At 42.4% G+C, this 16,037-nt stretch overlaps 2 protein-coding genes across 2 annotated transcripts; both read right to left on the reverse strand.

Annotated features, from left to right (window-relative positions):
- Nucleotides 1-904: 904 nt before the first annotated feature.
- On the reverse strand, nucleotides 905-6,405 carry LOC114569841 (butyrophilin subfamily 3 member A3). The gene is made up of 10 exons (XM_028599940.1): nucleotides 6,274-6,405; nucleotides 4,591-4,674; nucleotides 4,085-4,183; nucleotides 3,855-3,956; nucleotides 3,600-3,734; nucleotides 3,370-3,507; nucleotides 3,221-3,272; nucleotides 3,091-3,117; nucleotides 1,898-1,924; nucleotides 905-1,809 (listed from the first exon to the last, which is right to left on the reverse strand). The coding sequence occupies exons 2-10, from the start codon at nucleotides 4,648-4,650 to the stop codon at nucleotides 1,253-1,255; spliced, it is 1,197 nt and encodes a 398-aa protein (XP_028455741.1). The 5' UTR covers nucleotides 4,651-4,674; nucleotides 6,274-6,405; the 3' UTR covers nucleotides 905-1,252.
- A 1,966-nt stretch (nucleotides 6,406-8,371) lies between these two features.
- LOC114570137 (uncharacterized) lies at nucleotides 8,372-15,114 on the reverse strand. The gene is made up of 5 exons (XM_028600372.1): nucleotides 14,830-15,114; nucleotides 14,299-14,408; nucleotides 11,925-12,017; nucleotides 11,454-11,624; nucleotides 8,372-10,163 (listed from the first exon to the last, which is right to left on the reverse strand). Exons 1-5 carry the CDS (start codon nucleotides 15,074-15,076, stop codon nucleotides 9,993-9,995), a joined length of 792 nt encoding a protein of 263 aa, XP_028456173.1. The 5' UTR covers nucleotides 15,077-15,114; the 3' UTR covers nucleotides 8,372-9,992.
- Nucleotides 15,115-16,037: the final 923 nt, after the last annotated feature.

Below are 16,037 nucleotides of genomic sequence, written 5' to 3' on the forward strand. Positions count from 1 at the left end.
AGAACGAGATCCAGGGTACAAGCGGGGTTGAAATGGGTTTCCTCAGGACTTAGAGATAGGGTGAGAAGCTCAGTCATCCGTGAGGAGCTCGGAGAGAGCCGCTGCTAGTGGTAAGGAGCCAGTTGAGGTGGTTCGGGCAAGGATGCCCCAACAGGAGGGAGGTGTTCCAGGCACGTCCAGCTGGGAGGAGGCCTCGGGAAGACCCAGGACTAGGTGGAGGGATTATATCTCCAAACGCCGGGATCCCCCAGTCGGAGCTGGTTAATGTTGCTCGAAAGGGAAGTTTGGGGTCCCCTGCTGGAGCTGCTCCCCCCGACCCGACCCGACACGGAAAAATAAAGTGTTACTTACACCTCACTTGTTAATCTGAACTTTATGTAGCCTATGTATTCTGTATTCCTGTATTGTATTGAATGTGAAACTGTATGTTGTCCTGCACGCTTAGGCTTTTCTAGGCCAGGTCGCCGTTGCAAATGAGAACCTGTTCTCAACGGCCTACCTGGTCAAATTAAGGTTAAATAAAAAAATAAAGTGCTGTTTCTATCGTACTCTGCTCCTCAACCTTGATCTGCCGCCATTATACGCAGTTAAGTCGCTTCTTTATGTGTTGGAAATACTTAGTGGTAAAGATGTTAAAAACCACAACAAAGACAGAAAAGAGATGAGGAGAGAGAAACAAGAGAATAAGCTGAGGCTGATTACTGACCCCAAAAGCTTATTTACCCAAGATACTGTGATCTATCAGGGATTGGGTTTGACTATGTCCCACACACTTCAGCTTGTAAAAATCAGATTTCTCTTGCTAACTATTCATCTTCTTTTTTTATGTGCACTGTTCCTGTACCTTTTGTGACGTACATAAATCACTTATTATATCTAATGTACTAATAAACAGACCAAATAGTAAGACATGGATTTGGTTTATTTATCATTCACAGAAATGCATTCTTACTGCAGGGTTAATATTGCACAATACATTACATTATTACTATAAGTTTCCTTTCAAATATATGAAAATACATATGTGTGTGAGCAATGAGTAGCGCTGTAACTCTATAGTGAGGAAGTGGTTGCAACGATCACATTAAAGCAGCAGCAGCAGCAGCAGCATAGAGGGTGGTCACATAGTGGAGCTATTCAATAGCACAATGGTCAGGATCTCTGATTCCTCTCAGTGATTATTATATAATCATTTGGAATACAATATTATGATATCTACTGGCTTTTAAAGGAAGAGGGGAGAGGAGGAAGCTCAACCCCAGAGGCAGGGCGTGGGGCAGAGACATTGGGTCTTAGCCGCTGGAGACTTGATCACCAGATCCTTGCCGATCTCCACTGTCCCAAACAAGGGGAAAAGCTTCTCACCGAAGCTCTCGTTGTAGGTGTAAATGTGGAAGTGTTTGTCCACGTCATAGAAGGACAGCTGGCCGCGGTCGTAGTCGAGGTAGATGCCCACCTTGCGGGGGATGAGGCCGGCCGGCAGGGCGGTGAATGGCACCGTCAGTGCCTTCAGCTCAGTGCCCCTCTCCAGCCGCAGGCTCAGGTAACCCGTGTCCGTATTCAGGGACTTGAAGCCTTTCCTCAGGGCCGATTCTTTGGCCACGCCCAGCCTCCAGTCCCGCTCTCCCACGTCCACCTCCCAGTAGTGGCGGCCCGAGCTGAAGCCCTCAATCCCGACGGCACACCACCAGCCGTCGAAGCGTTGGTGGTAGTTGGGAACATCCTTCCGCTCAAAGCCACAGCGCATCCTCTTCTCGTCAGTGATGAGCAGATCAGGGTTGGCTGTGTCCAGATCCAGAGTCACCTCCACTAGAGGGAAAAGTAACGTGGTTTAAATTACGGGACAGGTTCGGTGGAGATTATACTGACTAATAATTTGATCAAATGAAAGCTGTACCTGAAGCATCTGAGATCCAATCCCACACTGCAAAAAACAGAGGGCTTCAGTAAGTAAGAAATGTATGTCTGACAGTATACATGCAATGCATAATGTTGCAAACCTGGTTTTACAGAATAAGAGCTGTGTTGTCAGTAGTTATATGCAACAGTATTACAGGTCCAAACAGGATACTGTGACGACGAGGACCTTGAGGAAAAGGAGAGGTTGTCTTTTTTTTTTAATTGATGCAACGTTTTGACTTTGGCAGGAAAATATCCATATGAACAAAAAAATGTGTATCTACAGACAAAAGATAATATCCCCAAACTATTTATTTTAAATGTCCTCAATAAGCTACAGTCCTTTCTTTGGGTCATTATGTGACTTTTCTATTCATAGTAAATAGATAAGTGTGTTGATCTCCTAATTGCAGATGAAGGTGTCACTTTTCTTTCATCGTGTAGATCAGGGATCTTCAACAGGGGGTCCGGGACACCTAGGGCGTCCTCAGAGTCGTTGTTAATTTTTGAAAAAAAAATTACAAAATTAAAAAGTCTTAACCTGAATCCAACATATTATTAGCAAATATAAATCCCCACTGCTTACTGGCCTATAGGTAATGTAGTCACTAAGGCCATCCGCAGTGAATCCTAAGGATTCACTATGGCACATTCATTAGGCAATTTTAATAGTTTAGTATTCTGTGCAACAAAAGGTATTTATAAAGGCTTAAGGCCGCTCTACATGTTATTGAAGGCCCAGTTTAATAGGCAACTTCATTTTATACTATATATGTAGTAGGGGATTCCTGCTCTTTTAGTGGAGGGGTCCTTGGCTTAAAAAACGTTGAAGACCCCTGATGTAGATCAAACCGATGCATCTACAAACATGTTACAATTTTGGAAGATTGAAAACTTCAGCCTCTCCTTTTCTTTTGTTTTCTGGTGTCCTACACCTGTACCCCACTGGAGTTGCATGTGCACACTATCCATCTCCTTCACTTCAAACCTAATAATGAGACTTGTGGATAATCATACATTTTAATGGTGCAAAACTGCAATTAAATATATGTTTGCCAAAACAATGATGGTCTATACAAGAGCACTACCATGTTGATTACACTACCGAGCAGTCAGAATGTAACTTGAAACCAGTGAAGTGGTTTAACGTTATGGTTTTAAATGCATGGTGATATACAGTACATCACTCACCTGGTTGAGGAATGTAGGATATGGCACCTGGATGGATACAGTAACAGACTCATAAGAAATTGGAATCTTTGATATTGAATTTAATTGATATTTAACAAAATTCAACTTGATTCAGTTTTGATTTACAAACCAATCTTTTGAGTCCTCTGCTTCCACATGAGCCACTGCTGCGGTATGGTATCCTGCAAGAACACATCAAAAAGGTTTGTATTACACCTGCACAATAAACATAAGGTAGTGACTACTACCTACTCTGTGAACGGTTAAATGGACTTCTACCTTATCTGGGCGCTGCACGATTAAAGTCCAAAAAACCAACTCCATAGCTGTCAGCAGATTGGGCGCGCGGCCCCAGCGCCAGGCTGACTGCAGGTCCTCCAGAGCCTTTGCAACAGGTTCCCCAGGCCACACACTTTGCTGCAAGATGATCAATATGAATAAAATGTGTCTATTGATTAAACCGAGTCAGGTGAGCAGGAAATGTTAACGGTATATTCGGACTTCCCCACCTCAGGCTGAGCTCTCAGGTCCTTGATCCAGTTGAGGATCACAGTTTTGGCCTGCAGCACGTCCTGCTCATTAATCATATCAGGCTGTTTGACATCGTCCATCTCTGGCCAGCCATCTGTCTGCAAGGGCCTCTTCTGCACACAGAAACATACAAACCTTTAGTGGCAAAACCTCTCTGTACCTTCAGTAAGTATAGTCACAGTCTGTGCCTATTACTCTCCCTCTGGAAATGGAGGATTTTCTCAAATAAGCACCTTGCTCTCTAACATGGAGGCCCACTGTAGAATGAAGACCCTGCAGAGAGATGCTGGCCAGATGTCATCAAGGTTCCAGATGTTCTCCAGGACTGCTGACCTCTGCAGAGGCAAAACAGAGAGACAAGAGAGGAAAACATGGGGTTGGTGATGGACTGAGAGGTAAAGACAAAACCTATTAGTACACAAGTCTGACAAAATCATTTCAGTTTTCATGAGTGAATTGTTACCTGGCACACTCGGCTTAGATCTCGAGCCAGATCCACAATAAACAGCTGATCCTCATCCAAAGGCTCCCTCTTCTCATTCTTCGCTCTCTTGTGTGATTCCTGCGAAAAAAATAAAATAAAAGATTTTCTGTGGGAAAGTGCTTGGAAAGGGAAGAGTTCCCAGCCAAAAAAGAACATTTGGAGGACATTAGTGCTGCTTTACAAGTTCTTTAGAAAGTAATAAGGTCAAATTAGAAAGGAGGGGGGGGTCACTCAGCCTGATCAAAATGCACATCGTGGCTGTGTTTCTGTCAGCAGAAAAGAAAGACACCCCTCCCTTCCAGACTCACACAGCAGCTCTCTCTTGTCGAATTAAATCAGGAAAGGAGAAATGTGGGCAGGCACGTAGTACTAAAAAATCTGCTTAAGAATCAAGGTGACCCAAAAAAACAGGCTTACACATTAAACAGACATTGTTTTGGTTTCTCTTCTTCTTCTTCTTTTTTTTATAGAGTGAACCGTGTTACCTTTATCTTGGCGGTAAGGTTTTTGGCCGGCTCCACCATGAAATGAAAACACTGCATCATCTTGGCTGGTCTGTAATAAGAATCCTTTAGTGAAAAAACACAAATACAATAAATTATAAATGTTAGTTTAGAAAATGATTTCACAGCAAAAACTTTTCCTGTTGCAGCCTGCACACTTGGACAAAAGACACTAGAGGTTACATGGTTATATCTGAAATCAGCAGTGCTGGAATGTAAGTGCATTCAAACTCAAATAATAACAATAAATAAAAACAATTTTGACATACTTGTACTTTACTTGAGTATTTTCATTTTATGTTATTTTATATTCCTACATTTCAGAGAGACATGTTGTAATTTTTACCCCACTACATTTATTTTATACTTTTCAGATGAAAAATATATGGTATATATGTAAATAAAATGGATGCAGTACTATATTAGCCAGTAGTATCAAATGACCTTGACACTGGTCTTTATTGAGCCTGTAAACTGGAGCACTGCTAATGTTTACTTCCAAAACACCAGCATGTGATGCAAATCATTTAACACGTGATGCAGAAGACAATTCCAGTGTGATCGCAACAGCTTATTAAAAGTGAGGGATGTAGCATCCTCAGCTTCAGCAGGCATTACTAAACACATAAAGTTAATCAAGTCATTATCTCTGGAGAGACATGAGGAATGGGTCCAACAGGAAGTCTTTCAGGAGGTCACATTCGAGGCCAGAACACATAAGTGTTCATTAACTGGAGCAGAATCGAGCAATCAGAGCAGGCAGTCCAAAACGTGACTGGCCCTGCACACTTCCAGCTGCCAGTCTGAGTGTGTCCTTGGTTAATTTCTCTATTTTCTGTCCACCCCACTTACTTTCTCTCCATCGTCATCTGCAGAAAAATGCATGAGCTCAGTCTGTGTCTGGTTGGCACTGAAGCCGTTGGGATGCAATTTTAAACAGGTTTACGTGCAGACCCAGACTGAGGATGACGTGGGTGAATGCAATGCCATAAATAAATCCTATCTGTACTTACTATGTGCCCCATTTACTTAATCAACACTAGTGTTTATCTACAGTTTCACTAATTAAACACAGCCATAGACAGGTCTGGTTTGGCTATGAATGAAGTTATGCAGTTTTTTTTATTTTTTATCAGTGCAGTCATGCTCCACAAAGCTGCAGCACTCAGGTATTTTGTACAGTACCTGTGTATGTGGTTCATATGTCGTGTTCCTTTAATGTGCAGTAATGATGATTCATACTGAGCTAAATATTACACTATTACATTTTTGCAAAGATAGGCCTATTTAAATGCAGCAACTGATATCAAACTAAGGCAGATGAAAAGAATTGCTCTGTTAACGGGTTATCAATGTCTTGGGGAAACATGACCATGCAGTTTTTGCAGAGCGACCCAGTTAGAGGCCAGCTGATGACTGCGCATGAGGTAGCCTAAACACAACTGCCGTATGACTTTGCGGCAAATCTGGATTATATCTGCAGTTAGACTCCTTATGCACGTTTTAAAATATGATGTATCTGCCGCTCTGCACGCAACAGAATGAAATGTTATATAGCCTACATTTATGCGAGTTATTTCATATAACTGCAGTGCGTCCTTCACACAACAACCCAAATAAGACACGGTTGATGATAACGCGCATATATATAACGCACGAGCCTACCTTTGTCCTCTGGTAAAGAAGTTTTCTTCTTCTCTTGCCTTAAGAGCGAGCAGCCGCCCGTGTCTGGAGGAAGTGTTATAGGCTTTGTGCTGCAGTGTCTGACCTTGTTTACATGCCAGACTGACAGTCGGCTGCTCGAGCACGTTCGGTTTTCTTCGTCAGTGACGAACGAGGTGTCCCATTGGACAAAGCGCGCTGCCATATTTGTAAGGTAATTATGACGCGCATCAGGGGCGTAGCACAGCATTCTGGGTCTTGAAGAAAGGCATTTTCTATGGGGCCCCTCTCCGCATCCACAGCTATTCATTATATTCTAGCATTATATTCATTATATTCTAGCATCTTTTTGGGCCCTTCTCACATACTCAGGTACTCAGTCCCCTTTTTGCCCCCAGTCCGACGCCCCTGACGCTCATACTGACCATATACTGACACAGGTTTACATTTTGGAGAAGTGGAAGTACATTTGCTCTAGTGTTGTACGTATAGTTTTGAGCCACTTGTATTTCACTTTTTTTTCTCCACTTCCTGCTACTTTATTATTTTCCTCCATTACATTAGAGGGAACTATTGTACCTTTTACCCCACTACATCAATTCATTGTCACTTTGCATATTTTATACAAAACATATGATCACTCACTTTATAATATGGCTAACAGCATATTAAGTTGTAAAAATGAGCTCCATATTGACCAGATCCAACATTAAAATGCTTCTTACATTTTTATACATCAGTAATAACTCTAAAATATATAATAATATAAGTCAGCGGCCATTCTGCTGCATAACAATATTCCAAAGTAAAATTTATAATGCAGGACTTTTGCTTGTAACTGAGAATTCTTACAATGTTGTACTGGGATCAGAATACTACCAATAATACCAGCGAGACTTGAATTTATGATGGTATTTTAAATTTAAGCCTGATACATGTTCACAGGGATATTAACTTAGACTGCTGCCCCCTCTGGCCTAATGGCTCATAGACTTGATGTGTGAAATATCAATAACACAGGGAATATCGTAGGTTTGCTTCTTATTTCTCATTAAAAGGTTGGGCTCGTATAATCACTGCTGTGAATGTGATTGAAACAGGTCAAAAGTTGTATATATATAGTATATAATATACAATATTTTGTATAATATATTGTGACACAATATTTAAAAAAACCCAATTATCGGCCGTCGGACAGTCTGGCGAGGTTGGTGACTCGAGTCTGTTTGGTGTGTTCCGTGCCGTCGTCAGTCAGAGGAGCCGTCAGTGTTTATTTTGGCCGATTTGACTTGTTGAATCGGCCAGCGGGCAGTCAGAGTCAATGACCAATCTGATTGGTGGAATGCTAGCCTTTGAATCAGTGCTTCTTCCACAAGAGGAAGCCCAAGAGCTGGCAACGCCAGTATCTTCTTATTACTAGCCATATTTTCTTCCGTTCAGCGAGTCATGACAACAACGATCCTTCTTGACTACTATCAACACTCTCCGATGAAAACAATGACTGACGACAGCGTGCTCTGTGTTTACTAGGTCTAGAGAGATGTTCCGTCATTTCCGGTTTTAATTTTTTGGGCGACAGATTAGCGCCGCCTGCTGTTATGGAGACATATTACGTCTCGCGCACAACGTAGGCTCAAGTCGGCGTCGCTTCGGTGTGTTCCGAGGCACTTTTTTGACCAACTCGGGGAGACGGGAGCCGACTGATCAGGCCAACTGCCTTTTCTGCCGACGGTCAGCCATCAGGTTGGTGTGTCAGAGCCTTAAGAGCTGACAGAAAAAGATTATACGAGCTAAAAAAATGGATTCAAGGAGCTTCAGTCTAAATCGGGGTGATCCAAGGGGCAGGAATCTCACTGAATTTTAAGAAGTATGAAACCACAGAAAAAAAGCCTCAGATTACTAGTTGGACAAGAATCTCCTTTTAAAGGAAGTTTCCTTTCTGTCTTTCACACACCCCCACATACATAGTCACGGAAATATAACTATCAAAGGCCAGCCTTGCTATGAGTGATACTGCAGCTGTTTGTAACTACTGATCTTGATCATGCTTGTTAAACATTCATAATGTGCTAATACTGCTGTATAATTAGAACTGTCCATCAACAAAACAAGAAAAGTATTTATTTCATTTGTTTCAGGAGTCACTCATTTTGCTTCTATAAATACAGTACATGACAATGTGCAGGACAAACATTTGCCGTGTGTACATGATAGGTTGCAGAGAATAACTTTGTAGGATAAAGAAAAACAAAGCAGGTCTCGACAAGGAACTTGGTATTTCTTCGCTGTTTTCATTTCGCTCCACTTCGCTGTGCTCCGTGACGCCTGTTCTTAGAGAACAGAACAAACTAATCAATGTTTTCTGTCCTAGCTAGGCAAAAGTGTGAAATGATCAAGAGTCCCATCTGCCTCAACAGAAAAGAAATGTGTGGTAACATTTCTCAGGATATACAGTATGTCTGAATATAACTTCATGGAAGGCACTCTCATTAGCACCTTGTGTAGTTCTCCCTCTCACAGGATGAATCACATGCTGTATGGAAGTATAGCACAGCTTTGTTAGGGTAAAGAATCAATCAGTCAGTCAATCAATCATTAATCATCAATAGTCAATCAATCGATTGAATAAATTTTATTTGTCACATGAAATCGTACGAGGTATAATTCCAGTGAAATTTAATCCCATCAGCTCCTTCAACTTGCACATGATTCATTATAAAGCAGAATGTGGCCGTCAGATCGGCACACAGAATAAGAGTCATCTGGTTGAAAGGCACCAGCACTCAAAGATCCAGCCAAGTCTCTGCAACAGGACACCATGGTCCCAACATCCCGTTGGAATCCAGAGAAGTTGCAGTCAGTGTTCAATTCCTCCACGCTTGCCCCGGTGCCCTCCCTAGAGATGGAGACGGATGTAAAGATGGTCTTGCTTGTCCAAGTAGTCGGGATCGTAACCAAAGGTCGTAGCTGATAAGCCTTACATTTGCCTCTGTATTCACTCTGATGTTTACACTTGACTGCTAGCCCAGGTTAGCAGAGTGCAGGAGCAGGAGACTGGCAAGTTGATTTCCTGATTCTGATGAGCGACTCATAGCCACACGCCATCACCATCCAATGTCAACCACGTCAAAGACAACTAATATTTGTAAATTAGACAATTCAGGATGCATTTTGCAGAGCTGACAGAGAGGCGACTGGAGCAGTCCACGCCTTCTAGAAGACATAGAAATGTCTGTGTTTGACACAGACACAAACAGGTCTCCAATAATCTTACAATCCAGACAATGAAGTCTCTGGTTTTAGGAACAGCACAATAAAAGAGAAGACAAGTGTAATCAACAAAGTAAATAGTGGTTTCCTTCTTGGTATGTTGTAGTCCACAACTTTCTTCTTCAAGGTGTACCAGCCACCTCAGAAAAAAGTCAATAATCAATACTGTTAATATCCAGTGATTCTCTGCTAAAATATATCAGCATGGCAGAGTGTAACTGTCACAAAGTGTTTTTAACATTCAAACGTGCCAAGCCAAATGTGTCCTTATGGTTGCTCCTTTTATCAGCTATCACTCAAGATAAACTCAGCCTTCTTGAGGTATGTGAATCAGCTTGTGTGAAGGACCCAGACATGATTCAATCTTCAACACTTGTGTTCTTTTGGTAACTTCATCTGTAAAGCTATCACGTGCCTTTCACATTCATCAGCTTGAGATGCTTGCTCAGTAATCACACATGTAGAACAGTGCTATTGGTGTTATCACAGTTGACTGGATGATGTGTGTCGGGCCCTATGTTGGTGTACGTACTCTGAGGAGGGGAGATGTCCAGACTGGATGAGAGGATGTTGTACGGCAGCTCCATTGACTGGCAGATACTCTCTTCATATGTTGGAGGAGGCTGTCGGAAAATGCAGAAAAATAAGATAGATTTTAAAAACATACAACCTATTTATTTTCCTCACTTGCTAAAAGACACTGCCCTTGCTATCCTGTCTAGTATAAGTGTGTGAAGCCATTTGAGACTATTAATGTGATTTTACTGGCATGCACAAGTCAGAAACTCTCAAGAATTCTTCAGGAAAGACAGAAGTTGTTTTCCCAGGATGAAAGTGTTGCTCGGGAAACACCCCGCGTTTGATATCTATCCTCAAAAAAATAAGTGGGACATGTTTGTAGTTACATATACCAATTAATCTCCACGTTGGCCGCCTAGAACATATTTGTCTCCAATGCATAATCTTTCTGATCACATCTGGCAGATTCACACTTCCCGACTGGGTCTTCTTATCTTTTAATTGCTTGGGGACCCTCGGGCGACAAGAGCAACCCTACAACCCTGCCCTCTGTGTGATACACACACCAGGTCGCAAAGTTTTACTACTCTCCTGCCTCGGGCTGCACGCCAGACACGGGCAAATTAAGGAGGCCATCAGTTGAACTCTATTTAGGGGGAGGGAGACTTTTCTGTGAATAGTGATGGGTTGACTGGAAAGTACTGTGTGTTTCTTTGCGTGTGTGTGTGTGTGTGTGTGTGTGTGTGTGTGTGTGTGTGTGTGTGTGTGTGTGTGTGTGTGTGTGTGTGTGTGTGTGTGTGCGCGAAAGAGAGTAAGAGATGGGCAGCCATGCTAAGTACTGTTTAAGTAAGGAAAAAAGGAGAGGTCAAAGAAGAAGAAAAAACACCAGTAGAAGACGGGAGCACCAAGCTGCATTCCCGGTCACTGTTTGCATTCAGGATGCAGGCTTTAATTTTGTTTGATGTGCCTTTTTCTCATTACCTTGTTTGCTCAAGCGTCAAAAGCTCAGCGAAAGATCAACACGGTAAAACCTTGAAACGCGGCCGCCAGTGCAATTCAGCTGCGCGCATCAGATGAGCCGATAGCGTCTCCTGTTTACTACAGTCTGAATGCAATCTAATCTTTGAACAAGCTCTTGTTACAATATTGTATGACAGCGTGGTCATAATAGAAAAAGCCTGCTTCTTATTATCTCCATTCACTGTGAGACTACACATGAGGGGCATCCCAAATAAGATGAGATATGAGCGTTAGCATTCTTTGAAACTGTAATAGGACTACAATATCTTCTCTGTTCCCAGACTTAACAACAGCACCTGAAATACATTCATTGTCAAAGCATTTGGGACTGTATCAAGTGCTGTGACACAGTTCTAATCCCTACTTTAGCCAACCTCAGTCACAATGGGTCCATTGAGGCCGAAGCGGTCTGCGATCATTAGGTGGATCTGCCTCTGGCGGTCCTTCTTTCGGACGCTCTCGTAGGAGGGGAGTCTCGGCAGGGGGGCCTCCAGCGTCGGCAGGCTGTAGCTGGAGGGCAGGCCGACGTAGAACAGCTGACCTGCCTGCTGAGACACACACAGGCCCAAACACAGAGGGACACTTATGAAGGATGGGAAACAGAAGCTTTTATGTGCTGAGGATTTGTGGATCATTGAAACCCACTTTAAAGCTGCAGTCATTGAAACATTCATTTCAGAGGTTTGTAATGCCCGATCTACCCAGTGATATGTGTACTGTACAATATGTGTTGTAAGAGGGAACTGAGAGTGTGTCTATATCCGCTGCAACAGTGTACACTGAAGGCAAGACTGATGCTTTAAGTGGCCAACAGCAGATCATACTAACATACTCGACTCTCTCACCTGAGTGTTGTTGTCATCCATGATCTGAGTCTGCTCCAGACAAGGAGATCCCACCAGTGTCTGTCTGCTGCTGTAGTACTGAGGAGGAGCATCCTGTAAAACCAGTAAGCAATAATGACTGGAATAAGTGTCTCAGAAAGCAAAGCCTTTTAGTCATTAATTACAAGCATTAATCTGTTTATATTTGAACTACTAAGTGTACTGCAATTAGTCAAAAATCCACTTGTTTCAGCCCAATTGACCAATGTTCATGCCTTGTTTAATCACTGTAGACCCTGGCTGGTTTAGCAATACCATAAATTATCTGATCGGTAAGACGACCACCCTCCAATTTCCCTGCCTCCTCCCAGTCCCACCCACTCTAAACGAGACCTGTCAGAGTCTCACTGTATAAGGGTGCAACAATCCTGAAAAAAGACTGCCAGGAAAACTAGGTAATTGCCTTGAGTCTAAATGAGTCTCCTTTGTGTGGAGAACAATGTGATGTCCTACCGTGGATTCAGGGTCCCTAGGCAACAAGCCACACCGTGTGGTCTTTTCAGTAGTGACTCTCTCCTCCCCTTGTAACTGCAGCAGGTACCTCTTAACGAGCACACTCCAATACACATTATGGCCCCTTGTATGTCATTCGGGCCAGCATTACAACAAAGTCAATTTGTTGCCTGACTGGGATTTAAATCCAGCGTGAGGATAAGAGATGTTAGGACAACTTTTGCTGCTATTACTGAGGAGATTCCCTCTGACTAAGAGGCAACACAAGTTGGAGTTCAGCATGCAATAAATAGTATTAAAATGTCAGATCATTTTCCCAGGCCAGTTAAACAAGGACATCACTCACACTTAGTGAGTGACGCACGCTAACGACCTTTGCCATAACCCTCACATCGTTTGAGAGAGAGAGAGACGACACCAAAAAGGTGATGTCAAAGGTCACTTTCCCTCACTGGTTTGTACTTTTAAGAAGCCCAAAAAAAGTCCTCAAGAAAGAAAAAAAATAGAAGACTTGTTCTTTTGTCTCCTGCCATTGATTCAGCCAGTGTGAAAAAGCACAACCGTGTAAAATCAGTGTTGAAGTCGGGGGAGGACCCCAGCGGCAGTGTGCCTTTTTTCACCGCCGCAACCTAAAGGAGATCCATTGTCCTCCTTGTGTCCCCAACACCCACACTGGAGTCTTCCCACTATTCATGGTGCAAACTGAAGCAGGGAAAGGTATGCGACGATGAAGTTGAAGACATGAAATGTCCCACAGGAACACAATGAAAGAGTGTTTGTGTGTGTGATTCCCTCGCAGAATGACTAACCTTTGCTTTCGGTATCCTTATAATAAGAACAATAAAAAAAAGCTTTTCCTTTTTCAATCACATACCTCAATTTCACGTAAGAATCAGGTTTCAGAAAGAATATCTAATAAGTCCTCATAAATGTATTCAGCACTCTGTACTCAGTGTTTACAGTCTGTCACGTGTAGATTATTGTACTGAGCTGACAATAGGTTAATATCTTATCAGCTACACTGTGTACAGATACAGCTGTAACTAGAGGCCAGCGTTGGCACTTTGTACCAGTGAAACGCTCTGTTAGTTCCTTAAATGGGACAACAGGACTTCTCCATTAAAACCACAGACGAACAGAGCTTCCTGTCAGTTGGAGGGGGAGGTATGAGTCTCTGCAATCCGAAGATAACACTCAAACTTCACCCCTGGGACTCACAGAGGTGAGAAACAAGTCAGGAAGAGGAAACAGAGAGAATGGGCAACTAATGAAAAGTTACTTCTGTGGAGTGTTTACAATTCCAGTTCACCTCATCCTGCGCCATCGCCTACAGCTTTATTCAGGCAGTTATCTTAAGTAGGTAGATACATTTGGGATGTTGGAGATGAACAAAATATATTATTAATAATATAAAACATACACTTCCTTATTAAAAAAAACCTTAAAGATTAGGTTGTTTTGCTTCACCTGCTATGCTGATGTTAGCAACAAAATCTGATTTGCAGTGATTTAATTACACTGGGGCTGCTGATGTAGCATCAATATGTGTGGTAAGTGCTAATTCTGTCCAATTCCATTAGAGTTACTGTGGCAGATATTTCTGGAGGGCAGCTAATTCAACTGAGGCAAATCCATCGCCTGACAATGATCATATCAAGTGTATTGTAGTCCTTTTCCCACAGCCATGCAAATTAAATCTGACACTTCTTAATGGTGCGGCACTGAGTGCACATGGTGTCTCTGAGTCTGTGTCCTCTCCTCTCATCAGCTCAACAACTGTGCTGGATCAGGTTCAAACCTGAACATACAAGGGAGTCACTTTAAAAAAAAAAAAAAAAAAAAGAAAACTCAGCACAAAAGAGCCCTTTTTTTCTTTTCTTACCATATCTGCATGTGGCCCCTGATAGGAGCCGAGTTTGCAGCACTGAAGATCCTTGCGGTAAATGATGGACAGCAGCACCACAATGACCACAAAGAACACCAGAGAAGAAACTGTTTGAAAAGCAGAAGAGCAGGACGTGTTTGATAATCACTGTTAAACAGACAGACGTTGTGTTTTTTTTTTCTGGGTGCAAAACAACTTGTAAAAGAACAGTTTTGTCTTTTTAACAGTTCGAGTTTAGCAAGTTGATTTGAATGTCTTTTTCTACCATTTGAACACTTAAAGGTGTAATTTCTCTCTAATGCTCTATACCTGTCCATCAAAAACAATGACAGCTGGAAAATAATAAACTTAGGCTATTCTGTCATCTGTAATTATGGTTAAGAGCTTTGAGTGCAATATTTGACAAATTCGCTGCTATATATAAAAGAAATTAACACACAGAAATACTGCAGGAAGCCGACAAGTAAAGATCACTATCCAGACAGCTTATTTTTTTTTTTTTATTCACAGTTTGAAGGTTTAACTTACAGGATGCAGCGACCACTGTGAGTTGATCCGATGTCAGCTGTGAGGAGGGGATGGTTGGACTAGCAGTTGTGGACATTTCTTCTGTGTAAACTGTTAATGTTCCCTTCAGAAATCCTCCTGAACTCATCAGTCCCAACCCAAAGGCTCTCATCGTATATAATACAGTCAGAGAAAGAAACGGAGACCAGGTCTGTCGCTGCTCTTCATTGTCTGCTCGGTCCCAGACAGGGTGACAGGGTGTCCACATGCGCTCTGCGAGTCGGATCCAACTCTCCACTCGGTAAACACGCCACAGCGTGTGTGAAGCTCGTGAAGGCGCACGGACGCCCTCTCCCCGCCGCGTGACGTCGCTCTGACTCCGCGCTGGACGGCAGTTTGGTTTATGGATGGACACTGGCAGGCAGCAGCCACTATGGGCACAACTGATTTATTATAAAGGCTCCCCAAAGCAGCAGTAGGCTATAACACAGATTACAAACAGTCTAAGTTATGTTCAGAAAGTAGACAGCTGCTGCTGCTGCTGCTGCTGCTGCTGCTTCCTCCGCCGTCCACTTAATGACATCCAGAGCAGTAGGTTAACACACCGGATGCCTGAGCTGGACTCCTGTTACCCTGGAGACTGTGGGGGTCCCGTCATGAGATGATTTCTATACAGACAAAGAGCCAAAATGTAGCATTAGTATTCATGGATGGGAACTATGGGAAAACTTGTATTTCAACATTTTAAACTGCCAGTGGACGCCCTTTAAATTATTGCATCGCTATTATAATATTGATACAATTTTATAAGTATAACCATTTTCCATTTGGTCTCAAGCATTGCAGATCAGCCTTAAACTTAGAGGGCATGACATGGGATATATATATATTTTTTTATTTTGATCAGAAATGGCCATGACCTTGGTCTTCCACTCAAAGTAGATCAAATCTTAAATCAAAAGTAAATAACCTGCCAAAGTCCCAAGGAGGCACTGATAGGCTACTGACAAAATAAATATATAAATAATAAAAATAAATAATACAAATCGAGTTTATAGACCAATACGTTTGTTAATATCTTGGTTTATCCATGGTGAGCAGGCTGGATTTGTTAAGTAGATGACTTGATTGGATATACCTCATCTAACTAGCCTATATGCAGCCTGTGATTTAAATGCAGAAAAAAACATTTGACAGGGTGGTGTAGTGTAATGTATTGTAGTGGGTAT

Source organism: Perca flavescens, chromosome 15, assembly GCF_004354835.1.
Source record: "Perca flavescens isolate YP-PL-M2 chromosome 15, PFLA_1.0, whole genome shotgun sequence".
NCBI classification, from domain to species: Eukaryota; Metazoa; Chordata; class Actinopteri; order Perciformes; family Percidae; genus Perca; species Perca flavescens.

What these genes read in the sequence shown, in the direction of transcription:
- LOC114569841 (XM_028599940.1), bottom strand. Translation starts at nt 4,650, where the DNA reads ATGATGCAGTGTTTTCATTTCATGGTGGAGCCGGCCAAAAACCTTACC. An exon ending in ACCTTACCGCCAAGATAAAG is followed by an intron (nt 4,184 to 4,590) that starts GTAACACGGTTC and finishes TTTTTTTCGCAG; the next exon opens with GAATCACACAAGAGAGCGAA. An exon ending in GCAGAGGACTCAAAAGATTG is followed by an intron (nt 3,118 to 3,220) that starts GTTTGTAAATCA and finishes GTATCCATCCAG; the next exon opens with GTGCCATATCCTACATTCCT.
- LOC114570137 (XM_028600372.1), bottom strand. Translation starts at nt 15,076, where the DNA reads ATGTGGACACCCTGTCACCCTGTCTGGGACCGAGCAGACAATGAAGAG. An exon ending in CACAGTGGTCGCTGCATCCT is followed by an intron (nt 14,409 to 14,829) that starts GTAAGTTAAACC and finishes CTTTTCAAACAG; the next exon opens with TTTCTTCTCTGGTGTTCTTT. An exon ending in ATGGACCCATTGTGACTGAG is followed by an intron (nt 10,164 to 11,453) that starts GTTGGCTAAAGT and finishes ATTTTCCGACAG; the next exon opens with CCTCCTCCAACATATGAAGA.